Genomic DNA, 24,315 nt, shown 5'->3' with positions numbered 1-24,315 from the left:
TCTTTAATCCACGGATCGTCAAAAGCTGACATAACATAAAATGCAAACAACAAGCCATGACGATGCACTATGAAAATAAACTGCACCCGTTCTAATATGTTTAACCCGCACAAGCACCCTTTATCCTTAATATGAAACGTACTTATTAACCATAACGATTTTAACAGCATTAGCCTGAGACACAAGCGAGTGCGCACTTGCGATCCTTTGCTGCAGTACATCTTCCTCGAGCTGTTGTTAGTCATAGCCAGCTGTCCCAATACAAGGTAGGATACTTACAATTTAGCTTTGAAAGTACCTCAATTCATCAGTAAAAGATTAAGCGTCGGGGTCCTTTTATTGTTTGAAGATAAAACGATCAGATGACTGTTGATTGATCTTTTGTTCGTTTCCATGCAACTCAACTGCAGGAAAAACTGCTACAAGACATCATCTGTAAGGGTTTGCAAATGGGGTTTTGTAAGGGTTTTTTTAGTTGAAAGGTCCGCTGCAGCCTATGTGCACGATGGATGTGCAAAGTCCAAACTACTCAAAACGTTTGAGTTGAGTTGCTGATGGGGTAACTTTGCCTAATCAGATAATCCAAAACATTCCTTGCAAGTATAAAGAAAGCTGCACATTTAACCGAGATGGAATGTAGCTGTAATTTTAAGATGAATTGTTTGAACCTATTTGATCTGGAAAGAGTAGGAGCATTGTTAAGGACTTAACAGGTGTCAAAAGCACAGACAAAAAGAGCTCTAAAAATTAAAGTGTGTCAGCAGTCAGTGTTAAATTATGCGTTTAAATGTTTACTTTCTCATGGAGCAGGAATAAAAACTGGGTAAATGAGTAGCGGTTAGACATTTGAATAAAAACTGGTTAGCATTTATTATTCATGTAAGTCAGCAAACTCACCAAAGTTAAAATATCCATGTTTGTAATCCTCAGAAGTTACAAAGCTTCTCTCAAGTTGCACTGAACAGCAAAATAACTGGAGACCATTGTAAATGATCAGGTTTAATCAGTAAAAGACTTGTTATGGTCACACAGCAGCTTAGTCGTATCTTTTTGTTTGTTTGTTTTGCTGTTACTTTCGTCTAAAACCGCTAAATTCTACACACACGTATGATGAGTTCCTATCTAATATCTAGTTTTGAAAACGGAATTTTCTCCATCCTCTTAAATATGAAACATGGGTACTTTCAGTAAGACATGGCTAAAAATATTCTCTCCCAACATTTCATTAAAAAACATGGTGAAAAGACAAACGGTCTACAGCATGCATCACACAGTAAGATGCTACCACAGGGTCCGGAAGAAAATGCCCAAATCTCACATTAATAATGCAGACTCACAGTCCAGCTTTATGCCAAAGAAACACCACTAGCAAAGGAAAAAGTTAACCTCAACAAGTTTATTTCTTGTCTTAAAATCAAATATCTACCAAGCAGGTTTCCCCCGTTTTCTTCTTCTGTGGTGTCTAATTTTCAGAGGAAAGCCGTGGAAAATAATGACAGTTCTGAAAGCCCATGTTGTGCAAACGATCCCACAATGTCTTTAGTTTGGCCACATCCAAAAACCAGGCCTGGAAGGAGACCTCGCAAACCTTGAGTTGACCATGGACTAGGGAGGATGGTGACTCTTGAAATGTTAGGGAATCACAGCTCCACAGGTGGCTTTATTTGAACAGGCCAGTTCCCAGGTGAGGAATGAGAGGCCGGGGTTGATCACGTTAAAACTCTGAGCCATCACATGATGTAGACCTTCTCAGCCTGAGAGAAATTAAAGACTTCTTTGGTTCTGGGACACACCACCTTGTCATCTTGACGGATGGACAGGAGAGACTGGAAAAAGGAGGGGGAGAAAAATCAGTTACCTTAAGGTTCATAAAGTTAAACTAATTATTTTAAGATCTTAGGTGATATTTTTGACATGAACTCACGTTGTAGCCATAAACATATCCATTTGGAAGCATCATTGGAGGGTTGTTTTCATTCATGACCTCCCCTGAGATCTTACACACTAGTCTGGAGTTGGCACAGTGGGCCATAGGTAACGGCTGAGCCAGCTTGTTGAGGGATTTACTGCAGACTGGGCAGTCTGGGTTCTTTGAGGTTCCATCCTCTTTGTAGCACTGACTGGAAATGAGCATGGATGTTAAGGACCAGACCATAGAACCAAAAAACAACATAGCAAATATGTGAACGCTTAGAATGGATCAAGGGTGTGAAGCCAACTGCATGTAAGAGGATACGGTGTCTTGATAGCAGACAGACCAGCTTGCAGAGTTATAGTGAAGACAGAATTGTTTCCCAGCTGGTGGAGTCTGTAGTTGTCATATCGAAACTGCTGGATTAGCATTTTCCAGCGAGCTGGATCCAAAAGATCCTGAGGGAAATACAGAGAAGGAGAATTACGTTAAAAAAAAGGGCAATTTTCAAAAAGGATTCAGATGAAGTAACGTCTGATACTGCGCGCTCACAGGCGCCACCTGGTGGCCAAATGAGGGTTCAACCGTAAGATTACCGTTCTTTGTTATACTACATGATTACAACTATTAACAGCCAGACAGGTTATAATCTTCACCCATAAAAACACAGACGTTCGCCTCTCGGATAACAAAAGCCACGGCCAACAAATATCTGTTATGGTTTATGCACCATCAGCATTATTATGGGTTCCGTCCCAGCCGGTTTATAACCCTGATGGTGGTGGCAATTTCACCAAGGTCCACTGATGAGGTTGAAAAATTCTCTTTAATGTCCTTGCTTGTTTTAAGGGACAGCTCACCTTGTAGGGAGAGATATGTGTATCTGATGGGAAGGCCAACATGCCCATCACCTGCCGAACCTCATCCAACTGTCCGCCTTCTGCTTGGCTGAAGTGCTTCCTTGCGTGTCTGATGGACAGCGACATTAATATAACTGAATTATATTAATATATTCCGAACTATTATCAGTTCTAAAAAGTACACTAACAAGCACCAATAAGGTTTACGTTAGACAAGACACCAAATGACATGTCACACTGTCAGTCTTGCAGTTAGAGATATAGATGGATCCAATATTTGTCAGGAGATTCACATTCGTGGAAAAGACTTAAGTGAAATTCTGTGTGAATTACCTGACTGCATCCATTCGCTTGTTTTGTCTGATGAGCTCAATGAACTCCTGAATTCTCAGACTGAACTCAAGACAGCTCTGCCCAAGAATCAGACAAACGTCAGTCAGGTCGGCTCACAAACGCTCGGGGCAAACCGCGACTGTTGAAATGGTGCTACCTTCATCTTGCGAAGACGGGATTTATTGTCGTGGCACCAGGCTAAACACGTGGCCGTCTCCTGCCTTTCCAGAGACTCCTCCACCTCCTTAGCAGTGAGGAACATCTCAATGTTCACCAGGTCCTAAAATATGAGGCAAAAATGAACCCCTACCTGCTAATTAACCTCTTAAGCAGGGTAATAAAACGCCACATACCTCGATACCGCTCTGCCTGGCCAGTTTGACAGCTGTGTTGTAGTAGCCGCAGCGCAGTAGGTGCTCCACCATCATGCGGTCCATGCGTTTCTTCTTCCATAAATTGACCGAGGACGGCTGGTCGCTGCTGTGCTCCTTCAGGTGTTCGATGCGTCGTTTGCAGAGTTTGGCACTTTCATCTTCTGCTTGGATGGACTCTGCAGCCTACAGTTCAGACACAACATATGATCACCCGTATCACAGCACAAGATCACGAGCTCTGTCAGATGGACTGACTGTACCAGAGGGGACCAGACCAATACCCCAATAATAACTCGAATAAAACCTGTTCTTTGAGCACCTCCAACAGCTCATGTGTCCCACCACAGTCTGGTCGTCGACTGCCATTTGTATTGTTATCGTGTAATACACAGGAAAGAACCAAAAGTGGAAATAGTTGGACTATAGGTTGAGACCCACTGACTGAGTCAGCAGTCAGGGCCGTGGCCAGCGCAGCTGCATTCCTCACCTTTCTCTTTAGAGCACTGAGTTTCTCCACCACACCGTCCAGTAGTGACACCACAGAATCGACTACTGGGAAGCTGCTCAGAGTCTTCTCCAGCTCAGCCACGACCATCGTCACGTGGCTGGTCTCCCGGTCGATGTTCTTCTGGGCAGCCCTGAAGCGTTTGTTCAGTGTCTCATAGGGAACCTGCAACGACATCATGAGAAAAGGTAGAAATCAACCTACATTGACTAAATAATTCAAGAAATATTGTGGGAAATATAATTTAACAAAGATAGAAAATATAAAGTTTGTTCTTCGTGGAATATTATAGGAAGGTTTAAATCTAGTGAAGTTTTTGTGCATTTTTATATATTTTGTTTAGAGAAAGGATGTCGTGCCTTTATGATCAGGTTAATTAGGAAACAATTTCAAAAAGTAGAATTGGAATTCTTAATTAAGACGGTGAATTAAACACTCCAGGTGCAAAGCCATAGGTAAAAGCTCAATATTGGTATTTGGCAAAGCCTCTTTCCACTTGTCTTGCTCCTTTAATTTCTATTCACCTTCATAAACACAGTATCTGTCAGACTCAACACTGGAATTATGAGTGGAAAATATTGGTGCAAAATCAACGCTCGTAACTATTATCCTGAATAAGTAGGGTTGTAAAAGCCAATATAATCTGTCTATTGTTATTCCTTTTCAAGCAGGAAATATTACTGGCACGTTCAAAAAGAAATAGAATTTTGGTTCTGCATCAAGCAAAATCTGCATTCTTTGCTTCAGTTTTTGGAGCTGATTAAATAGATTTGACAAGGACAAGCTCATTCTTAACTAACGCAAGCACAGAGTAAATATATGCCTGTAGTACCAATTTCTTTTGTTATACTTCCAATTGACCCTTGCATGAAAATGCCAAGAAAAATCTTCAAGGGCGTTTTATCCAAATCATACGTACAAACATCACACCACACAGACAAATTCAACTCAACCCTGATCTATAGATTCACACGGAATCCCAGTTATTAGAGTCTCTTCTGTCTTAAAATGGTGCTCATCATCCTCGCTGCAGCAGCCCAGCACTGACAGACATATTCCCCAAATCACAGCCCCCTTTCTGCGAGCGACGCCGGATTAACATCGCCAGCAAAAACCGAAATGCCCCGTTAAATCCGACGTGACGCCAGGCCACCGGCCCTCACGCAAAAGCGGTCGAAAGCCCTGCTCACCGGCGTGGTTCGGGCATCAAACGCAGCTCGGACGTGTTCCGTCTCCCAGCAGTGGTGTCGCAGTAGCGGTATGTGGAATGGAGGAGCAGTGCGTGTGTACGGCAGCAGGCTGGGATTTCTCCATTTTGAAGCGCAGGCAGGCGGCAGCGATCCGATGACAGCGCGTTCGCTGCTCGCAGGGCTGCGTGTCTGACAGCCCGGCGGTAGATCGGGCTCAGCCCTCGCTTCCCCCCCCGGCACACAGCCTTTAGACACCTACGTCTGCGTGCTCGGCGTCACCTTTGTGGACTCGTCATCTCTTGCTCAGAGAAAACGGCTGCTGCAGGTTTGATCGCACACATCCAGCTATTAATCCGCTTGTCGTTTCTCTGACACCGTTTTAGTGACCCAGAGACGTTGGATAATGTTAAACCGCCCATCGGGATTTTTTATATTTAAAATTCATCTCACTTTAACCGAATTGGAATAACAAAAGATCCAGGTTGACATGTCCACTAAATTCGTTAATATGATCACACATGATATTGTTGGTCTGCCCTTTCGCAGGCGAACCTGATATCAGTGTCCCGTCAGCTATAGTTAGTGGAAACTTTAATTATCCACTTCAAATTAGAGGAATTATTGTTGTAAAACACCAGGCTGCAACAGAGCTAACACCTCCGAAGGCCCCCAGATTTTGACTGTCAGCAACGACACACATAACAAACAGCCAGCTAACCGTCCACCACCCACTGCTTGTTATCCAAAATCTTAAAATTGGCCGTCTTGTTTTAAAAAAAACAGTTATTTGCTAGCCTCGGGTAACAACTTATGCTAGTCCAGCTACCGTTAGCCTCCTTGTCACTCGCAAGACTCGTTTAATTTGATCAAATAACCGCAAATTCCGGAATTAAATAGACGCATCGCGTGTGTCGGGTGCGGTAGAGTCACTGAACGATCAGTTAGTGTCAGTCGGGACACGGATTTACCTTCAAGGTGGGGTATTCTTGGACTTTCAGAGCCATGGACAGTTGGGATGCTGTCTCTTGCACCGCCATCTTGGTTTTGTGGTTTTCTTGTGGTTGTTTGGGTTTTTTTCTCGCTCGACGCATAATGGCCACAGGGCGCACTACCGCCCCCTGGCGGCGCGGTGTCGTTTCACACGCTGTTTGACCTCTTCCTGTTTCTGGAAGTCAAGATTTAACCGTTTTAAACGTTTTCTATTAAAACAATGGCGCTATCAACATGATACGTCTGTTAAATTGATTTTTAGTCCCATGCCACACACAATGAAGGATCACAAAGGGAATATAGGATTGAAAACTACATTCATCTTCAACAATAAGGACCCATAACAAAAATACTGAGGACAACGTTGTTTTTTCCAGGTATTGATAGGCACTTTATCAAATTTAATAGTTTTAAATAACATATATTTTATAATAATCAGTCGAAGTTGGCTCTGTTTTCAAGCAACCATGACTTTATAATCATCAAATCATTTCCAGCAAATGACAATTCCAGAGTCCAAGACTAAACCTTCACTTATAAACCTGTATTTCTAGATTTAAAAAAGGCAACATACTCTGTAATTCGTTGATGGGTGAGAAAACAACTACTGAATTAGTTGCTATTTCAAGACATTTATCCAATCAGGGACACAGAACAATCAAAATCTTAGGAAACCAAAATGGAAAAACTACCTCTGGGATACTACCTATAAAAACCACATATTTTTACAACCAATGAAAACTCTTCCTGTGCTTCTTGCATATCGTTGACACATTTCTTGTTCCTGTGTGAGCAAAAGCGCCCTCCCACAGTTAGTTGGAACATATTTCCATTGGCTGCAGGCCACAGTCCGCCCGCGATGATTGGCTGGCACATGCTTTAGTCCTTTACAATTGGACCCTTACCTGCTGCATGTTCCACCCTCTAGCCGGCTTTGGAACAAAAAAAGTGGAACAACAGTGTAGAAGAAGAGGAAGGAGAGGAGAGAAAGATTTACAAGGTTTGTGCTTATATTTAGCTCATTATTGCGTGTGTTTATGGGGCGTATGTTAATCAGTGTTTACACAAGAGTTCGGGGCAATGGCAGCAAAACTCGTAGCGTTTATCACTTGAAAGGAATAACTTTGTGACTTGAGCCTGTGGCATGTTTGTATGTAGAATGAGGAGGCACGCAGGTTAATAAAATAATGTGCTAATGAGTGCACGTTTGTTCAGAGACTGTGTAACAACAGGACTGTCACTGACTGAGGGATCCATCGGCAGGTCATTCAGTCCAAGTTGGCACCGGTTTAACATGTTTCAAATCTTCTCGAAATCTGTACACTTTCACCTCTTTTTTGTTCTTTAAATTGGTGCATTTAGGTGACGAGTTTAGCTTTAAAAATGTCCATATGAGTTGATGCGACCTATCCATGCTGTTGGTTTAAAAGGCTCACTAGTGTCAGCTCAGTCCGCCATCCATCACTCACTTTAACCCCCTCCTGCTGCTACTTTCACCTGAACCGTATTCATTCTGCCACACCTTGCTGGTCCTCCCCGATACCCAATCTTTTGTTTCAACCCCTTCAAGTTTCTGCGCTGCTCGCCGCACTTTGTCTCTCATTCCTCTCCTTTTCCTCCTGCAGACACACACTAGCTTCTTCAATCCCCCCCCATATCTCCCACGGTAGATTAGATTTCGAGTTTCCTTGCACTGTTCTCCGGCCCCCACATTGTTCCGCAGCTCACTGTCAGTATCCATAAATCCAATCTGCTGCGTGTGCATGTGTGAGAAAGATGGATGCATTCTCTGCATCCTTCATACTTGCGTTTTAATTCACACCGCTGTTTGTCTGTGAGTGTCCCCCCCCCCCCCCGCCAAGCGCCCGCTTGAGCATTTGCACATTTGCAGAGGTGCATCTTTGTAATTATGCATGTTTTATGTGTGAGTGTGTGTCAGCGATAGCGCTAACAGCCTGTCGGTCTCGATAAGGCCAGCCGTTTGGGGGGGGGGGGGGGGGGGGGGGTGTGATGCTCACTTGGCCTCCGCTTGGTGGATCTGCTGAGAGTGAGCTGAACCATTAGACACGCTGCAGTGAGTGCACAGAGAGAGGAGGTGTGGACACACAGTGAGCAGGAAGGATGTGGAGAAAATGATGAAGGTAGAAAGCAGACGGCAGCATAGGAAGAAAGAGGAGAGGGATGGGAGGCTGTCTGGGGAAGGAGGTGTCACACGGCACATGCACAGACAAGCTCCTGTCACACGTGTCATCCTGTCTCTTCAGTCACGAGCCGCATACATAATTTGGAGATCATTACTTATTTTGTCAATATCAAGAAGCATTTGTATACGTCCTCCAAAGGCCCTTTACTCAACTGTGGTCCCCTCTGCTCATCCATATTTACAGATGTTTGCATTTGCTTGTGTCTCCTGACAAGTGACACTTTCTTTGCCATTGCAGACACGTCCAACACACCTCGAGCTCCTCGCTTTATTGACCATGTGTTTTTTTTTTTTGGGGGGGGGGGGGGTTCACGGTTGATCGCAGACAGTTATCTGCACCAGCAGAGCTAACCTGTCTCTTGTCAGGCAGGAATCATGTAGTGGTTTACAGGACCATAGCAACAAGCAGAGTGGGGATTGGTGTGGTTACATTCCTGGGTAACGCTAGTGACATAGTTGTAAGTGTAATGCATAAAAAATATTAATTCACAAGTTAATTAACAACGCTCAGCTAACTGAAACATGAAGGAATATTAAGGTATAATCGCTTTTTCTATTTAAATTTCCAAGATACCACCTTAAGGTATCACGCTAACGTCAGATTTATTAGGCAATAAGTGGCTCAGGTTGCCGAGCGTGCGCTCCAGTCATAAGAAGGTCGGTAGTTTGAGGCTGGACCCTCACAGTCAAGACGCAAAAGTGTCCTTGAGGGAGATGCTGAACTCCGAGGCTGCATTTGCTTGTTGGTCTCTCCTCATGAGCAGGTGACAGCCTGTGAGGTCGTCCGCGTGTGTGTGCACACCTCTGGTGCCACAACAGTGAGTGGTCAGGACGACAGGCGCTATATAAATCCAGCCCTCCTTCCATATCTAATCATTAAAAGGTGTCAGACTGCTTCATAATACTGTTCAATTCCCCTTGAAAAGCTAAATCTGTTCTATCGTTTGGCTTTAAAACAAAACAGAATATATAAAAAGAGCAGGAAGGTAAAAATAGTCCAGTCTGGCTGCCATCAGTCTCAAAAACAAATGCTCTGACCAGTTGCTCTGACCAGTTGACCAGTTGAACTAGCGGTCCACTAGCTGGCCGTTACATTTGCCGACAGCAGGGATGTGACATGTCCACGACTGCTGTTAAATCTGGACAGGGGAGCGTCTGATGGCAAATCACCACAGTTCTCTAATGTGCACGTGAGTCACAGGGGCCTGGTTCAACATATAGAGGCAACTACTCAGTGTGTGTGTGTGTGTGTGTGTGTGTGTGTGTGTGTGTGTGTGTGTGTGTGTGTGTGTGTGTGTGTGTGTGTGTGTAGCTGGAGAATGAGTCCTGACTTTATTTGTCTTGGCCAACATGCCTGTGAATTATGAATCTTTAGTTTTTAATGTTTCAAGTAAACTAAATATTTGAAGAGATTGTATCTAGAACATAAAATAAATAAGACCCTTTTCCTTCCTAAAGTCAAAAAGGGTGTCAAAAATGACCTTTCTAAACAGTTTCCTCATGAGGAAATGTGACAGTGAAACCAATGATTGTTCTGCTGAAAAGTGAGAGTGTATCGATCTATAAAATGTGACTTTCCATCGTCGTATCGGAACCTTCAAATAATTTGAATAGTCTCCTCTATTAAATGCAGTTGGTGTCATGTGGTCATTTGAAGCTTTAATCTGGTGTCATTTATAGTCCTCATGCTCAGTAGTCATTAAGAATTGTCTTTTATAGACTGAATTTGTAAATTCAGTAACTTATTAACACACACATGTGTTGTGGTCTCACCCCGTGTAATCAAGCTGTTTGTCAGCTTTCTGACATCACAAAGAACAAGTTTTTCCACTCCCGCCACTGTAATTGCATAACTCTTCTTGCTTTTCTCTCCCTCCTTCCTGTCGTTTTTCAGGAAACAAAAGATGAAATTTTGCAAGCGCTAGCCCCTCCCCATTCCTCTCACACACACACACTCTGTCACACACTCGCGCGTTTACTCCTCGCCCTCTCTCATCTCCGCCTCGCTCTCAGAAAGGCGGCGGCGTGTTTGCACCTGCTGCGAGCACATTTGATCAAAATCTGCCTGTGATTTTTTTCCTTTTTTCTTTTTTTTTGCCGCGAACGTGGAAAGGTCGGTTGTAACGAAGCAGCAGAGGAGGGACGGGAAGGGAAGGGAAGGGAGGGAGAGCCAGAGACGGCAGGGAGGGGAGAAGGGAGGGGTAAGACGGAGAGATAGAGAGAGCGGGCGAGTCAAGGGGACGGAAGGGAGGGGTAAGAGAGAGAAAAGAGGGGGAGCCCATGTGTATGCTTGTCACTGAGAGGCTGGGAGGAGGACTGAGGGAAGCGAGGTAGCCACAGTCGCCATATGCTGACTGGATTCCTGTTCATGTGTGCAGTGTGAACGCTGTAGGTCTGCGTTGTGTCCTGGCTGGCTGGGGAAAGCGCCATGGGAAGCTCACATCTCCTCAACAAAGGCATGCCTCTAGGTAAACAACCAGCACTCTGCTTTTATGTGTGTGTGTGTGTGCGTGGGGGGGCGCGTGTGTGAAAATCTATGAACTACAGTGCACATAATTTTCCCTTCCTCCTCCCCTCCCCCTTCTCTCTCTCTCTCTCCCTCCTATTTTCCATCTTCTCCTCTTCCTCCTCATCTCTTTTTAATCCTTTCTCTATTATCTGTTTTTATCGCCGGCCGTCCGTTTGAATGATTGGCCATTTCTCTCGCTCCCTGCCGGTGTGTGTGTGTGTGCAAATGTGTGTGTGTGTGTGTGTGCGCGCGCATGTGCCCGCGTGTGTGTGGAGACGAATCTCTGCTATTGAAGGCTTCTTGAACACCTCCATTTGTGGCGACAGAAATAGATCTCTCCCTCTCACTCTCCTTCGAGTGCTAGCAAGGACATGACATATTTCCCTTTTCATTGTGCCTCCTTCACGGTTTGTTTTCGCACACAACATAAATCACAAGCGTGCACACCTGCATTTGGGAGCAGACAACTGACACACGTTCCAAATGCACACATGCGCCCACGCACGCCCACATTCACAAACAAGTGACATAAAGAAGGACTATTCTAGAAAAAGGGATGATGGTTGCTAAGGAATCATGAAGGACGGGAATCATCCAGTCTGAAACTGTGATCCCGAATTCTCAGCGTGTGTTTCTCCCCTAAGAAACCAGACATCGTGCAGATTGTAATCTGTGATGTCATCAACAGGCTGCAGCGTTGGAGCTGTTGATGACATCAAAGATAAAGTTGCCCCCTCCTCATTTCTGCCTCTTGTCTTAAATCTTTAACAGCTCAGAAGTCCAAGGTCAAAGGATCGACTGTTAGGCCCCTCATTAAAGCTTTACGATCTGTTGTTTACAGTAAAAATGAGATTTACCAGTGAGTGACAGGCGTATTGTTGATTCATGCTGCGGTACGTCTGGGGGGCCTTTGATCCATCCTTATTAAGCCACGTCTCATCTGATTTAAAAGCCCTGAACGCATCAGTCACAGCACCAAAGCCTTGGTTTCTAGATTCAGTCAAAAAAAGACGGTTATCTCAGTTTGGGTCATTTAACATCAGTAATCTAAGTTTAGAGAAACGCACCGAGTTCAATAAACAGCTTCAGGCATCTTCCCACTAAGCCTTTTAATATAGCAGCTTTATTTTTGTTATGAGAACAGAGACAATCTTTCTGCTCGCGCTGTGACATGCTGCTAATTTGGAAGAAAAAGAGCATTTAAGTCCAACTCAAAAACATAGGCTGTGTGTAAAGCTCCACACTTTAAATGAGAAATGTCTTTTCCCCACTTTTTTGCTTTTTCTTTTTTGTGCCTGCAGATTTATGTTGGGGAGAAGGCGGCCTAAAAGCTGCAACAGTTTTTAGCTCTATGTTGAAACGCTCGCGCAAATCTGCAGCAGACTCACTATAAATCTGGTTAACTATAAACATACATGACGACGCACATGTGTTAGTTTAGTAATATTTGCTGGGGGGATCCTGCAGAGTCATCGTGGGAATCCTTTATCTGTGTTCCCATAAATGTCTCATAGGCCTAATAATCCATTACTATTCAAACTGACCCCAATCCGAGTCAACCTCCAAAGTGATTGTGACTTTATGCTGCATATTAAGTGTTAATCCAATATAGCGCACCAGCGGCCATACAATAATCCGGTTAGGCAGCCTGTATTTACATGGAGTATTCTTTACAGTTATGTATTGCCAGTATAAGCCAGTGCTTAACTGGTGTTGCTGTGCAACAGCAAGGTTTATAGGTGAGACTGATGACCACAAAAAGCTTCTGGTACAGAAATGCTCTAAATCCTGTTTGTAATCTATAATATGACCCTGTGGTTACTAATGCATAGCAGAGGAGGAGGGGTGCGACTCTAACCACGACTGTACAGCTTTATTGAGCTACTTTTGTGTAGAATCAGCTGCAAACCTGGTGGTCAAGGCTGTATAATACGTACAATGGGTATAGCCACCTTTCTAACAAAAACTGTGTCATTTGGGCGTGTTTTGCTCATTTCATGGTCCCATTTTGTTGTTGTGTGAGCAAAGCAGCCCCGCACACTTGACCTACAGCAGATATTAGCCTTCCTTTTTTTTCGCTGATGATACAGTGAAGATAAAACCCTGTTGTTCGCGCGAAAAAAACAGACTCGACAAAAAAAGGGAAATGGCAAAGGAGATAGAGGCTGGGGAGTGGAGGCTGAAATGAGAGATGGGGGTTCTGAAAATGAGGCAGCGACAGATGAAGCAGAGATCGGATCAACGCAGAGGGGCCGAAAGATGAGGATATAGGGGCTTTTTAACCGTGCCGTGTTGCAGCACGCCACAAAAGCGGGGGCCGGCATAAATCAGCCGCGTCGCGGCTCACGGTTGATCGCAGACGGCTGCTGACAGCTCTCCTCTTTTCTCTCACCTGCACGGTGCAAAACTACAAACACTGCAGCGGCTGAAACAAGAGTGCGTCCTCATGCTGGCGCTCTGTTCCAGACCGGTATGAACGAGACTGGAGAGATCTCCAGTACAGGAAGTCTGTCTTTCTGAAACCGATAACAAAACTAAACATTTCAGAGAAACTGTGACGTCTGTGCCTTAAAATTACAATCCCAGACGAGGGGTGGTTTAAGAAATAATCTTCCCGCAGAGCTTTCCCATAGACCTGCACACACAAGCAACATGAAGACTGAGTTTTGACCCGGCCTCTGTTGACTGACAGTCTGCAAACATGATCTGCTTCCTGTGGGAAAAATCCAGCTGTTCTCCTGAAACAGACAATGACAGCTGGATCCAGGCAGGCTGCAGGCCTTTCCCACCGGCTCCCATGGTTCACCCCCAACAGCCAATGACAGATTTCTTTTTTTTCCAAATGTCAGTCAAATGGCTTTTGGCATTTTTTGGTGTTTGTTTTGTTAGATTTTGATGATTCTAAATGTCCCCGTGATCGTAGTTTCTATGCCGGGCCTTTCAGTGCTAAAGCAGCGCTGTTCTTGGGCAGATGTTTGCTTTATTACCACTCTTTTATTATTTCGATGCTGCCTTCACTGGCGCGTTACAACCAAACCCCACATTTCCACAGGATGCAGGATTAGCAGCGGAGAAATCTGCAGCTCAGTGTTTGTTTGTTGCACGTGTGGCAAATCTACTTTGACGGAAGCTACAGCACAATCTGCCCTGAGCGGCTCCAGGCAGGGACGGGATAGAAAGTGGTTTTCAAAATGAAACACCTTACGCCAAATATTAAATTGGAGCGGGCAGAACATCGGAGAGACTGTGTGCATCCTAGTTATCCTGCAGAGACGGCTGCCTTGTGCACAGCCAGGTGAGGTTATTTTTGTTCCTGTGCCTTGTTTTTTTAAATGTGTGCGGTCACATCAGCTTGGATGATGCTCATTTGCTACATCTGTCTAGAAGGAGATGATGCAGCAGGAGTGGATGACATACTTTAAGCTGTAGCCCCTGGTGATTGTGGACAGGCCTATTATTCAGCTAAATCTTTGAATAAAAATGAATAAAGACCAGACAAATGTATTCAGTGAAGGGGAGGGGAGGGGGGGGTCATGGTCTTTTGAGTATGATACATGTTAAGAAACCAAAGTAGCTTCTGTTTCTATGCCAGTGTGGGAGAGCTATAAAGAGGATGAACGAGTGTTTTATTGTGCCGTGCTACTCGGCAGTCAGTGGAGCAGGTCCTCCCAAGGTCAAGCTTGGTGCTGGAATGAAAGCTATTTCCTCCCTCGCTCTGACCAAGTGTGAGCTGTGTAAAAGTCCGGAGCCTCTGCTTCGTCTCAATAGCAGCCCTTCTGCTGCCTTTACCTACACACTTCTAGGTTTTATTATTTGGAGCGAACATCATTTTAAATGCAAGAGATATCTTTGGATCTGCCGTTTCCATAGTCAGAGGGAAGTAAGTAGACTCCAGCCCTACATCTGAGTTAAAATAAAGCACGAGAGCACTTTGTACTGTCATTGAGTTGGGATTTCTCAGCTACGCACCATTGATTTTTGCACTGACATGTAAGTGCAATGGCTTCCAGTCAAATCCCATTATGAATGGCTAATGTTTTACCAGCTCTCACCCACAGCGTTGTGAGCAGGGGTTGAGTTTCACTTCACTGGTCTTGCTGGGCTGCTTCAACAGATCCAGTTTCCTGCTGTAATTTGACAATGCAGATAAAATGACGACACAGAAAGGGAGAGATTGCATTAAACCCAGTTCCACTGGGTCGAGATAATCTTCCTCCAGTTTAATTTAAGTTCATTTTCTTTTCCAAAAAGGTGTCGAAGTTAGAGACGTATTTTTGTTGCCTGTTTGCAAATCAGAGCTACGCTGAATTATTCATGAAATCCAGTGCTTCAGGCATTGTTTCTGGTCAAGATTGCCCCATTTTAAATCATCTTCTTCCCATAATTATTCTGGATCCTGGTGGATTTTTACTCTCATATCACAGAGCTTCTTAGATAAATGCTGAAAGGGGATGACAGCGTTGTTAAATGGGTGCAGTGTATTTATCTAAAAAGTGAACCCACACACTGCCTAAATGTCACTTTTCACCATAAAAGGAATTTGCTTTTCATTCAGGCTGTCTGCTGCTCAGGGGGAAATCTTGTCTGTTCCTTCACACCTATTGTCACTGTTGTCATAGCAACTACATCATCTGAAACAACAACAGGACCTCATCTGTGGCCAGGAGCAATAGAATAACTTGAGCATTGGTCATCAGTTAATGAAGGAGATGAATAATAAATGTGCACTGAGGGGAAAAATCTGGCTATACAATATAATCCTACGGTGGCTCCAGTGGTATCCATTTTGTTGTCACGTCCGTTCTGTCCATCTCACACCTAACGTTGCTTTGTTTGTTGTGGAAAGGCATCAGGCCACCCATTATGAACGGGCCTATGCACCCACGCCCCCTGGTGGCACTGCTGGATGGACGGGACTGCACGGTGGAGATGCCCATCCTGAAAGACGTGGCGACTGTGGCTTTCTGTGACGCCCAGTCCACACAGGAGATCCACGAGAAGGTAAGACTCGGCAGCGATGAGCTTTAGAATGCAAGGTCAATCTGTTAATGGCGTCCCCATGCGGCGGCATCGGGAATTTTCTAGGTTTTTCCGGGTTCTGCGTGGAGCATCCTCCACTACTGAGAACTGTAAAAGAGGTTTAAAAAAATCAAAGGTAATTAAAGAGGAGAACAAAGGGCGAAGTTAAAAATGTGGGTCAGTCTCAGATCTTGTCGTAGCCACGGTGGACTCTAAATGGGTCTGTATGTCTGGCAGGGCTGGGTCCTGCTCTGGGTGTCTGCCAGGCACACTTGCTCAGAGCGCACGATCAGTGGGAGAAACAGATGGCCGTGCCTCACTCATTGTCTATCGCTCTCTCTTTGGCTCTCTAGCAAGCAGAAACCCCATTGTATAATTAAAAGGGCTTCTCTGTTGTAATTGAACTGCCTGTCCTTTCCATCCTCTCTCATACCTACTTGAAAAGAAGCGCAGGCAGAAGATAGTGAGATTATCAGAGAAGCAATTAAAAGGTGACAACACTGATCTTCACTCATGGGCATATATTCTGATTCTATAGCTCAGCCAAGTTATCTCCTGCTCGAGGCTTGATAATTACTTTCCAATTAAGTCAGTATGTTTTCAGGAGAATGAGGAGAAGGTGAAAAACCCATTTTATTTCTCCTAATAAGGTATGTTCTCAAATGTGTGCCCACCTTATCTAAATCCCCGTGGTAAAAAAAAGACGAAGTCGCGTTTCCATGGCAATTTTCAGGAAAATTTAAGTCACTCACGCAGGCAAGGGAAAAAAAACAGGATATGAAAATGGCACAAATGTTACATCCTGGGGGGGGGGGCTTAAATTAGCTTATGAAAATGTGGTGACAGTCAACTCGGTCAGCTGTGGTTGCTGCCCCCGTCTCACTTTTGTTAATAAATGCTTCAGCTTGGCAACACAACCTTGCCAATGATGGCAAGTGCACATTTATCCGTGTGTGTGTGTGTGTGGTTGCTTTATCGCAGCTCAGTGTTCTGCAACCACATCTGTGTCCAGGTGCTGAATGAAGCTGTAGGAGCTCTGATGTATCACACTATCACTCTGATGAAAGAAGACCTGGAAAAGTTTAAAGCGCTGCGCATCATTGTCCGAATCGGAAGCGGCTACGACAACATTGATATCAAATCTGCTGGGGAACTGGGTAAGAGCACTCTGGAACCTTTAGTTCAGACAGATATGCACCCAGCCTGATTAAAACACTCACGTCTCCAGTCAGGGAACGCACTGTAGGTGATAATGGCAAATAATAACATTGTATCAGTGACCTCTGAGGCAAACAAGTTAGCATGATTGCTAAATTCTGCAAAAAGAATGACAAAAACATTTATTCCTCCAAGAAATCTCCTCAGTTTCGGTACAGTAGGTGGTGCCTTGTTTCCATTTTAATGTTATCTTTGTGCTCAAACTCTACTAATGTTTCCTTATCCTGCTTCAGCAATAAGTGCTGCTGTTTAGACTCGTTAAAGGAAACTGCTGACGGCGTCCTTTAAATCCCCACTTCTGCTTCCAGACTTCATTACTTTTGTTATGACTAATTCTTGTCTGCTCTCAAACAGGCATCGCTGTATGTAATATGCCCGCAGCCTCAGTGGAGGAGACGGCAGACTCGACGCTCTGCCACATCCTCACATTGTACCGACGCACCACCTGGCTGCACCAGGTTTGTTCTCGATCGCGACCAGAATTCTTTAGACTGTCGCTGTATTTGAGAGACAATGATGTAGATGGTCACAGAATTTGTTTCTCAAATCACTTACAAGTCATCATTTAGACTCGTCGCGTCCACGGTCTGAATAGAATTCACCGCTGTTTCTCCTCGCTACGCGATGGGAGCGCGCACATTGACTCAACGTGTTCTTCGTGCAGGCTCTGCGGGAGGGCACGCGGGTCCAGAGCGTGGAGCAGATCCGAGAGGTGGCATCAGGAGCGGCGAGGATCAGGGGAGAGACGTTGGGACTTATAGGCCTCGGTAAGGGACGGAATGGTTTCGTATTAAGGAGTTGGTGACAATAGTGACCTGAATCATACTGTAACTCTTAAAAGCCTCAGTAATAGTACAGATATGCACGTGTGTGCGCCCATATTATCACTGCATGCGACTGGTGCAACTTCAGTGTGTGAACGTTCACGTGTGCCTGCAGGGCGAGTGGGCCAGGCCGTGGCCCTGCGAGCTAAAGCCTTTGGCTTCAACGTGATCTTCTACGACCCTTATTTAGCCGATGGTGTGGAGCGCTCCCTGGGGCTACAAAGGGTCACCACACTACAGGTAAACAAACACACGCGCTATTGTTGTACTCGTCATGTGCACAAACAGCTGTCAGCACAGTTTGAATAACTAGATTTAATGACTATTAAATGAATAAGTTAAAAAATAAAATAAGTGAAGCTGACTGATGTTATGCAGTTTTCTGTTTTACTTAACCCATTTTTATATATAAACGCGATATAAAGTTGCCTGGATTATTGAGAATAGTGGGAGGGAGGGATATCCATTATTTAGTTATTGATGATTTGGTCGTTTTTTTTAATTGTGGTTCTTTTTTCTTGGATCCCTCCTCAGGACCTGCTGTTTCACTCGGACTGCGTGTCTCTGCACTGCAGCCTCAACGAACACAACCATCATCTGATCAATGACTTCACCATTAAACAGGTTCCAGAAACACACACACACACACACACACACACACACACACAGAGGACTGGAATGTCAAGCAAAGTAAATCAAAAACTGTATGTGTGTGTTAAAGATGCGCCAGGGGGCTTTCTTGGTGAACACAGCCAGGGGGGGTCTGGTGGATGAGAAAGCCTTGGCTCAAGCCCTGAAAGAGGGGAGGATACGTGGAGCTGCCCTCGATGTTCACGAGACGGAGCCTTTCAGGTAACACAATTGGGCGTTTCTATTGTTTATGTAGTTAAATGTATTTCAGTATTTAATTACAGAATCATACTTGCACCAAATACTGATTACATAATAAAGAATAATAATATCTTAATAATAATATCTTTGTTTTATATTATTCTACTTTTCAACTGCAAATCATCTCCCTTTTTATAGTATTTCTCTCTTGTCTTTTAATGTAACACTCAATATGTGTCCTGCACTTTAGCACCCCCTAGCGGACTAATATCCACAGCATTTTGAGTTTTGGTTTGCTGAATTACATTAGCATAGGCAACTATGATAGGGGGTAGCAAAAGGTCCATAAATGTTCCATGGACCTAATTACATGCTGTACATCAGTTTTGGTCAGGGCCCTTTAAAAGATGCACCGAACCTGATCTGCACCCCACATGCAGCCTGGTACAGTGAACAGGCATCACTGGAGATGAGAGAAGAGGCAGCCAGGGAGATCCGAAGGGCTGTTACAGGTGAGCAAGTAAACTGATACAGCACATAACCCCCAGTCGTCTTTGTTCTGTAGCACAAATTGTTCTCTTTGTGCTGAAATACAGTCAACTTCTTTTCTGAAGGTGTCATTCTTTTACCTTGTTCTATTTGATCATAGTGGACGGAAAAAGCACAAGGCATCAATTTTGTATGCAGAGCAGATACACTCACAAGATCTTAAGTGTGACTTGTAAAACATAAAACTTAAGGAGTGAGCAGAAGTCCCACAATGCAACGCTCTCTTTTCTTTCCGGCGTGCTCAGGTCGTATCCCGGACAGTCTGAAGAACTGCGTGAATAAAGAATTCCTCACTCAGAACAACCACTGGGCAGGAGTTGACGCGGCGGCCGTCCATCCTGAGCTCAACGGGGCCTATAGGTACGGTTTCAGACTACAGTTAGAAAGGTGCACATTGATGTCGCTGTATTGGCGGCTAAAATAAACTATGAGGAAGATCTACACATACACATCCTGATTCTTTTCTTAAAAAGGCCAGAATGAAGCTCTGAGCTGCGCAGGGACGTAAACAGGTTGATGATTGACATAGTTACAGCTGTACAGATGCCCAATAGCTGAGTCTGTCCCCCACTTGTTGTCTTTGGTGGAATATTTACTGCCCACCAATCAATAACCAGCATCCATGAATCTCAGGTTAGACAGTTCAGCCGTCAGCGTGTGTGAGTTCTTTCTCTGTGTCTTGTGTCTTTTCGGTTGCCCTTTGACTTTTGAGTCTCTTTCTCTCCTCAGGTACGCCCCAGGGGTGGTGAATTTACCAGCTGGTGGCCTGCCCCCACCCGTTGAAGGCATTGTGCAGAGCGCTGTGCCCATCACGCACACTCTCCCGCCCGCTGTCACGCATCCCCCGCATGCCCCGTCTCCCGGACAAAACACAGTCAAGCCACCAGAGGGCGACAGAGAGCAGCATCCAAATGACCAACTGTAGCCAATAAAATGTCCGTAAACATCCACACACGCATGCATACAAACAGACATACACTCACGCACACACATGCCTGCCTGTGTTGTGTGATGACTAGAGGTTGGCATGGGGATCAAACAAGTTCCCTATTAACTAGTTGTTATCAGACAGGTTAAGAGAGCATCGGAATGAAAGTTATAGGTTTCACTAACTGTATTATTGACAAAAAGAAAAAGGTGAGGTGCTCATATCAAATTAAAACATAGATGTTCAACAAAGGTGACAGTCCATTTATCCGGAGGCTTGACAACAACTAAATTTTAACCCCAATATCACTAAAGTTATTTAGCAAATGTTCATTTAACAGTAAAAGAGAGGCCTTTTGCTGTCCCAGACTGTTGGCTATGGGAGTTTGGAGGGGACTGTCGTGTCTTTCTCTCCTTTTCTGTGACCTTCCCTTAGTTGTCCAAGCTAAAGTAGTAGGTTATGAAAAGAATGTAACCTGTCTGTGTACAGTTTTTAGACTTCCAGCAACAGCATATTGATCTTTTTGTTCCAGTCTTAAGATAAAAACAAGGGTTATGTGATTGCTCTATGTAGCCAAACTGATTTAAGAACCTTCTTTTCTTGATTTTCATGTGTCCCCAAATTTACAAGTCCCCCCCTCCAAAAAAAACAGGCAGCTTTTTGCACACCATCTCAGGAACTTATGTTTCCGCGGTTGGTTCATTATTTTAATTATTATTTTTAAAGAAGTTCTTTTTATGCCACTTAGTGCATTTGGTTTTCTACCTGCTTGCCTTTTGTGTCCCATCGCATTAGAAAATCAACTGTAACCAGAGGTTAAGTTGATGTAACGTTTGCTTTTGTTATGTTTAAGGGGCATGTGATTTTGCTCTTGAGACTCGTGTAAATGTTTGACCCGACCTGGGGGAGCTGTAGGAGGAGAAGGCTAAAGGGGGGGTGGCACAATGGTACGCTTGGCAGGGTCAACGTCACCCTCACACTTGACTATGAATCCAAATTGTGCGCATGGACATACTAAGCAGGTTGCAGAAGTTGGTGCACTGAGAGTTTTAACAGCTTATAAGTGATGCACAATGCCGATGAATCACTTGTGTGTGTGTGCGTGTGTGTTTGCGTGTGTGTGCGTCTGCGGTCAGCCCATGAGTTTTCTACATCTGTCGAATATATTCCACCAACACACCGATGTGACTCCAGACATTTAAGTTCCAAAAAAAAAGGTGTTCATTTTCATTGTTCGATTTGCTCCTAAATTGATTTTTTTCATTGTTTTCAGGGACACAAGAAAAATGTTTTCTACCATGTGAGCGACAGTATATGCAAAAAATAATGTAAAGTTGTTGAGAAGCGTGCTGGTTACTTCTGTTTAGTATCCCTTTAACATTTCACGATGGGTCCTGTCTGGGTATACCATTTAGCCGCCCTCTGTGGCCTCTGTGTCTATGTGTACATACGGTGTTCTGCCTGCCTGTGTCAATGTGACTTGGTTGTATCTGTGTTAAAAAAAGCAGCGCTGGGAGGAGGGGGGTGGGGGGGGTGGGGGGTAGCTTCCTCAAAGCATCACAGAAACAGACTGGCAACTAAATGGACAACAAGCCCCACTGAAAGGCCCCCTAAAATGCTGAGCTGGCCATCGAACTGAGAGTAAAACTGGTAACTGATGGAGCTATTCCCCGGTACTTGGTGTTGGGCTGGCTCTGTGAGGGTGCTTTCAGGATCCCCTTCTACCAGCAGCTGAGTAGTAAAAACAGTTCACTGTTGCCTACCTGGTTTCTTCATGGTGAGGTAGTAAGTTAGCAACCAGGGATGGAAGCTTCACCCGCGAGCGCGCCAACACCCTGAAAGGAGCGGAGGGATATTTGGAATTTTGCTCTTGGTATTCCCTCGCTGTTAAGTGGAAACTCCTAGTACTTCCTTCTGCCAACTGTAAGCAATCTGCACTCACGCGGTGAGTGTTGTACACACAATAACACCAGGCTGCCATTTGAAAACTGCAGGTGCTCCTCGAAATTCCATCCCTGGTAGTGACTCACAGTCCACTGTTGCCTACCTTGGTCCCCTTTATGATAAAGTAGTAGGCGTAGCAATATACAGTATACATATTCTATATTCTACAGTAAATATTATTTTTGGTCAAAACTGACAACCTGACAAAGAAATGTTTGTGACTGTATGCATTTGTATGAATTATTTTAAAAGGAAATAAACTGTGGAAAGGTGTTTGCCTCATTTACACGATTGCGCCTGCGCACACACATACACACATATGGTACGGTACGGTATGGTATGGTACGGTACGGTACGGTATGGTATGGTATGGTATGGTACGGTATGGTACGGTATGGTATGGTACGGTATGGTATGGTATGTACACCATAATGTTGCAGAGTATTTCTCGATTGCACAACACTGGAAGATGAACCGACGATGTTGACAGATGTTCCCTCCATCTTGTGCTTCTCGGTAGGTCACATGCATGAAAAGAAAGGAGTGTAATACGATACACAGGTACAGGGACTGGTTTGGTGGAGATTGAGGTCAACGGTAAAGAAAACAACGGCTCCTTCAGGGAAAACATGAGTGTACTGAACAGGGAAGATCCTGGAACATTAACTTACTGCTTGTGTCCAGCAGATGTCGCTAGAGCAGCTAACAGCAGCACACACTCCTCAATCAGGACATGCAAACTTGGTTACAGGAACCTCATATGTATCAATATAGATGTATCATCCAGTTAGATTTGGTAACTATTTACAAAACCTGAAGCTGCAATGTCAAAATGAAAAAAAAAAAATCTGCCTAGTTGACACTGCTGCCTCAGATCATGCAGGCGACCATCTGCCACTTTACTGTACTTTTCCCTCAATTTCTACCCAGTGAAAACACAAAATCTCCCGATCACTGTAGCCCATAAACTCAATGTTTCAGTCACTGGTTCAGACTCACCAGCAGCTGGAAGCAGAACCAGATGTAGCAGAACCAGAAAAGGAAAACAGACAGAGGGAGCAATTGACTCAGGGGCAGGACTGCGTCTCCAGGAACACGAACATAAGCAATAAAAGTAAAATTACAATATTTACAATAGCAAATCTAAAAGGTTTAGGGTTAGTGAGAGGAAGTGGAAAATCCAGTGAAATGACAAGTAATTGACTAAAACTCTCCGCTGCTGCAGGAAATACCACCAAACTAACCCTGGGCAAGGCGTTGAACATGAAACCAGGTTATAATCTTGTTTTACCGTTAAATGGGAGTGTTTTTCCCCTTGTTAAAGCCTTGGCTGGCCTGCGCAAACACAAACGCCTCAACGGGATAAAAATCGTCAAATTTACTGTAAACGAAACTTGAAAATGCAGCCCAAGGGTGTTTTCCAAAGACACATTTGCACTTCAGGAGAAAACATTTGTTTCTGGGGGAAACGAGAGAATACCTGTTTTCTCCCTCAATTCAAAGCCGATCCCACATCTTCCAGAGGATGCTCAAAAGAACCAGAATCTCCCAAATCTTTAAAAACACAAACCCCCATCAGGGAATTCTTAGTCTCAAGGGGACACTTGGTTACATAAATACATGACAGCTGACGCATCTGCCGCCTATTTTATTACTTAGGTCTTGTTCGTTAAGCCTCCATTTGTCAGAGGAGGTTTATATGAGAGTGTCATTTAAATAACCAATAACCTAAATGGTTAGAGTGCAACACTGTTTCTGGCTTCGCGGCAGCCTGAAACCAATAATCAAATCATAATCTGTAACCTGCTGCACTCAAAAGCAAAATAAATGGTTTCAGCTGGTATTTTACTTGCTTAAAACTCTCCTACGCTTCGTTCCCAGAGGCGCAGATCAAATAATACTGGAGGTGAGCCCCCCTGCGGAGATAAGCTCCCAACAAATGCAGGATTTCCATTAGAAATGATTACAACGGTTCACTGGTTTCAGTGGGTCCATGCGCTACCTCGCAGGGCCCGTCTGCTCTGCCAAGAAAAATGCCTGGTGGTTAATAAACACCAGACACGTGCTTGTAAATGCAGACCGCCGCCTGAAAGGTGTCTACAAAGGAGCTGCTTTGGCAGGTCACC

At 44.4% G+C, this 24,315-nt stretch overlaps 2 protein-coding genes across 8 annotated transcripts; one reads left to right on the top strand and one right to left on the bottom strand.

Moving 5' to 3' along the window:
* The first annotated feature begins 126 nt into the window (after positions 1 to 126).
* LOC130531390 (C-terminal binding protein 1) lies at positions 127 to 22,461 on the top strand. 6 transcript variants are annotated; one of them, XM_057043389.1, is made up of 13 exons: positions 7,123 to 7,164; positions 10,746 to 10,835; positions 15,723 to 15,877; positions 16,908 to 17,052; positions 17,468 to 17,571; positions 17,778 to 17,880; positions 18,053 to 18,177; positions 18,472 to 18,561; positions 18,659 to 18,789; positions 19,153 to 19,280; positions 19,418 to 19,447; positions 19,563 to 19,677; positions 20,047 to 22,461. In XM_057043389.1, the coding sequence occupies exons 2-13, from the start codon at positions 10,796 to 10,798 to the stop codon at positions 20,240 to 20,242; spliced, it is 1,362 nt and encodes a 453-aa protein (XP_056899369.1). In that variant the 5' UTR covers positions 7,123 to 7,164; positions 10,746 to 10,795; the 3' UTR covers positions 20,243 to 22,461. The 6 variants fall into 6 exon arrangements, 5 of the variants coding, with proteins under 5 accessions (XP_056899371.1, XP_056899366.1, XP_056899369.1 ...); XM_057043391.1 differs by lacking the exons at positions 7,123 to 7,164; positions 10,746 to 10,835 and adding an exon at positions 127 to 266; XR_008952091.1 differs by lacking the exons at positions 10,746 to 10,835; positions 19,418 to 19,447 and adding an exon at positions 19,791 to 19,950 and having other exon boundaries at positions 7,021 to 7,164.
* maea (macrophage erythroblast attacher, E3 ubiquitin ligase) lies at positions 846 to 6,300 on the bottom strand. Of its 2 annotated transcripts, none has more exons than XM_057043392.1 (9): positions 6,143 to 6,300; positions 3,967 to 4,149; positions 3,459 to 3,662; positions 3,263 to 3,385; positions 3,106 to 3,182; positions 2,773 to 2,881; positions 2,237 to 2,370; positions 1,925 to 2,120; positions 846 to 1,826 (listed from the first exon to the last, which is right to left on the bottom strand). In XM_057043392.1, exons 1-9 carry the CDS (start codon positions 6,263 to 6,265, stop codon positions 1,731 to 1,733), a joined length of 1,245 nt encoding a protein of 414 aa, XP_056899372.1. In that variant the 5' UTR covers positions 6,266 to 6,300; the 3' UTR covers positions 846 to 1,730. The 2 variants fall into 2 exon arrangements, with proteins under 2 accessions (XP_056899372.1, XP_056899373.1); XM_057043393.1 differs by lacking the exon at positions 6,143 to 6,300 and adding an exon at positions 5,175 to 5,389.
* Positions 22,462 to 24,315: the final 1,854 nt, after the last annotated feature.

Source organism: Takifugu flavidus, chromosome 9, assembly GCF_003711565.1.
Source record: "Takifugu flavidus isolate HTHZ2018 chromosome 9, ASM371156v2, whole genome shotgun sequence".
Taxonomy (NCBI): domain Eukaryota; kingdom Metazoa; phylum Chordata; class Actinopteri; order Tetraodontiformes; family Tetraodontidae; genus Takifugu; species Takifugu flavidus.
This window is presented reverse-complemented; position numbering and strand designations above follow the sequence as displayed.

Bases quoted from the DNA above. Each gene is read 5' to 3' on its own strand.
- maea (XM_057043392.1), bottom strand. From the start codon at position 6,265: ATGCGTCGAGCGAGAAAAAAACCCAAACAACCACAAGAAAACCACAAA. The intron at 3,183-3,262 runs GTAGCACCATTT...ATTCTTGGGCAG, and splicing joins CCCGTCTTCGCAAGATGAAG to AGCTGTCTTGAGTTCAGTCT. The intron at 1,827-1,924 runs GTGAGTTCATGT...TCCTTTTTCCAG, and splicing joins GATATGTTTATGGCTACAAC to TCTCTCCTGTCCATCCGTCA.
- LOC130531390 (XM_057043386.1), top strand. From the start codon at position 7,077: ATGTTCCACCCTCTAGCCGGCTTTGGAACAAAAAAAGTGGAACAACAG. The intron at 17,053-17,467 runs GTAAGAGCACTC...GCTCTCAAACAG, and splicing joins CAAATCTGCTGGGGAACTGG to GCATCGCTGTATGTAATATG. The intron at 18,178-18,471 runs GTAAACAAACAC...ATCCCTCCTCAG, and splicing joins AAAGGGTCACCACACTACAG to GACCTGCTGTTTCACTCGGA.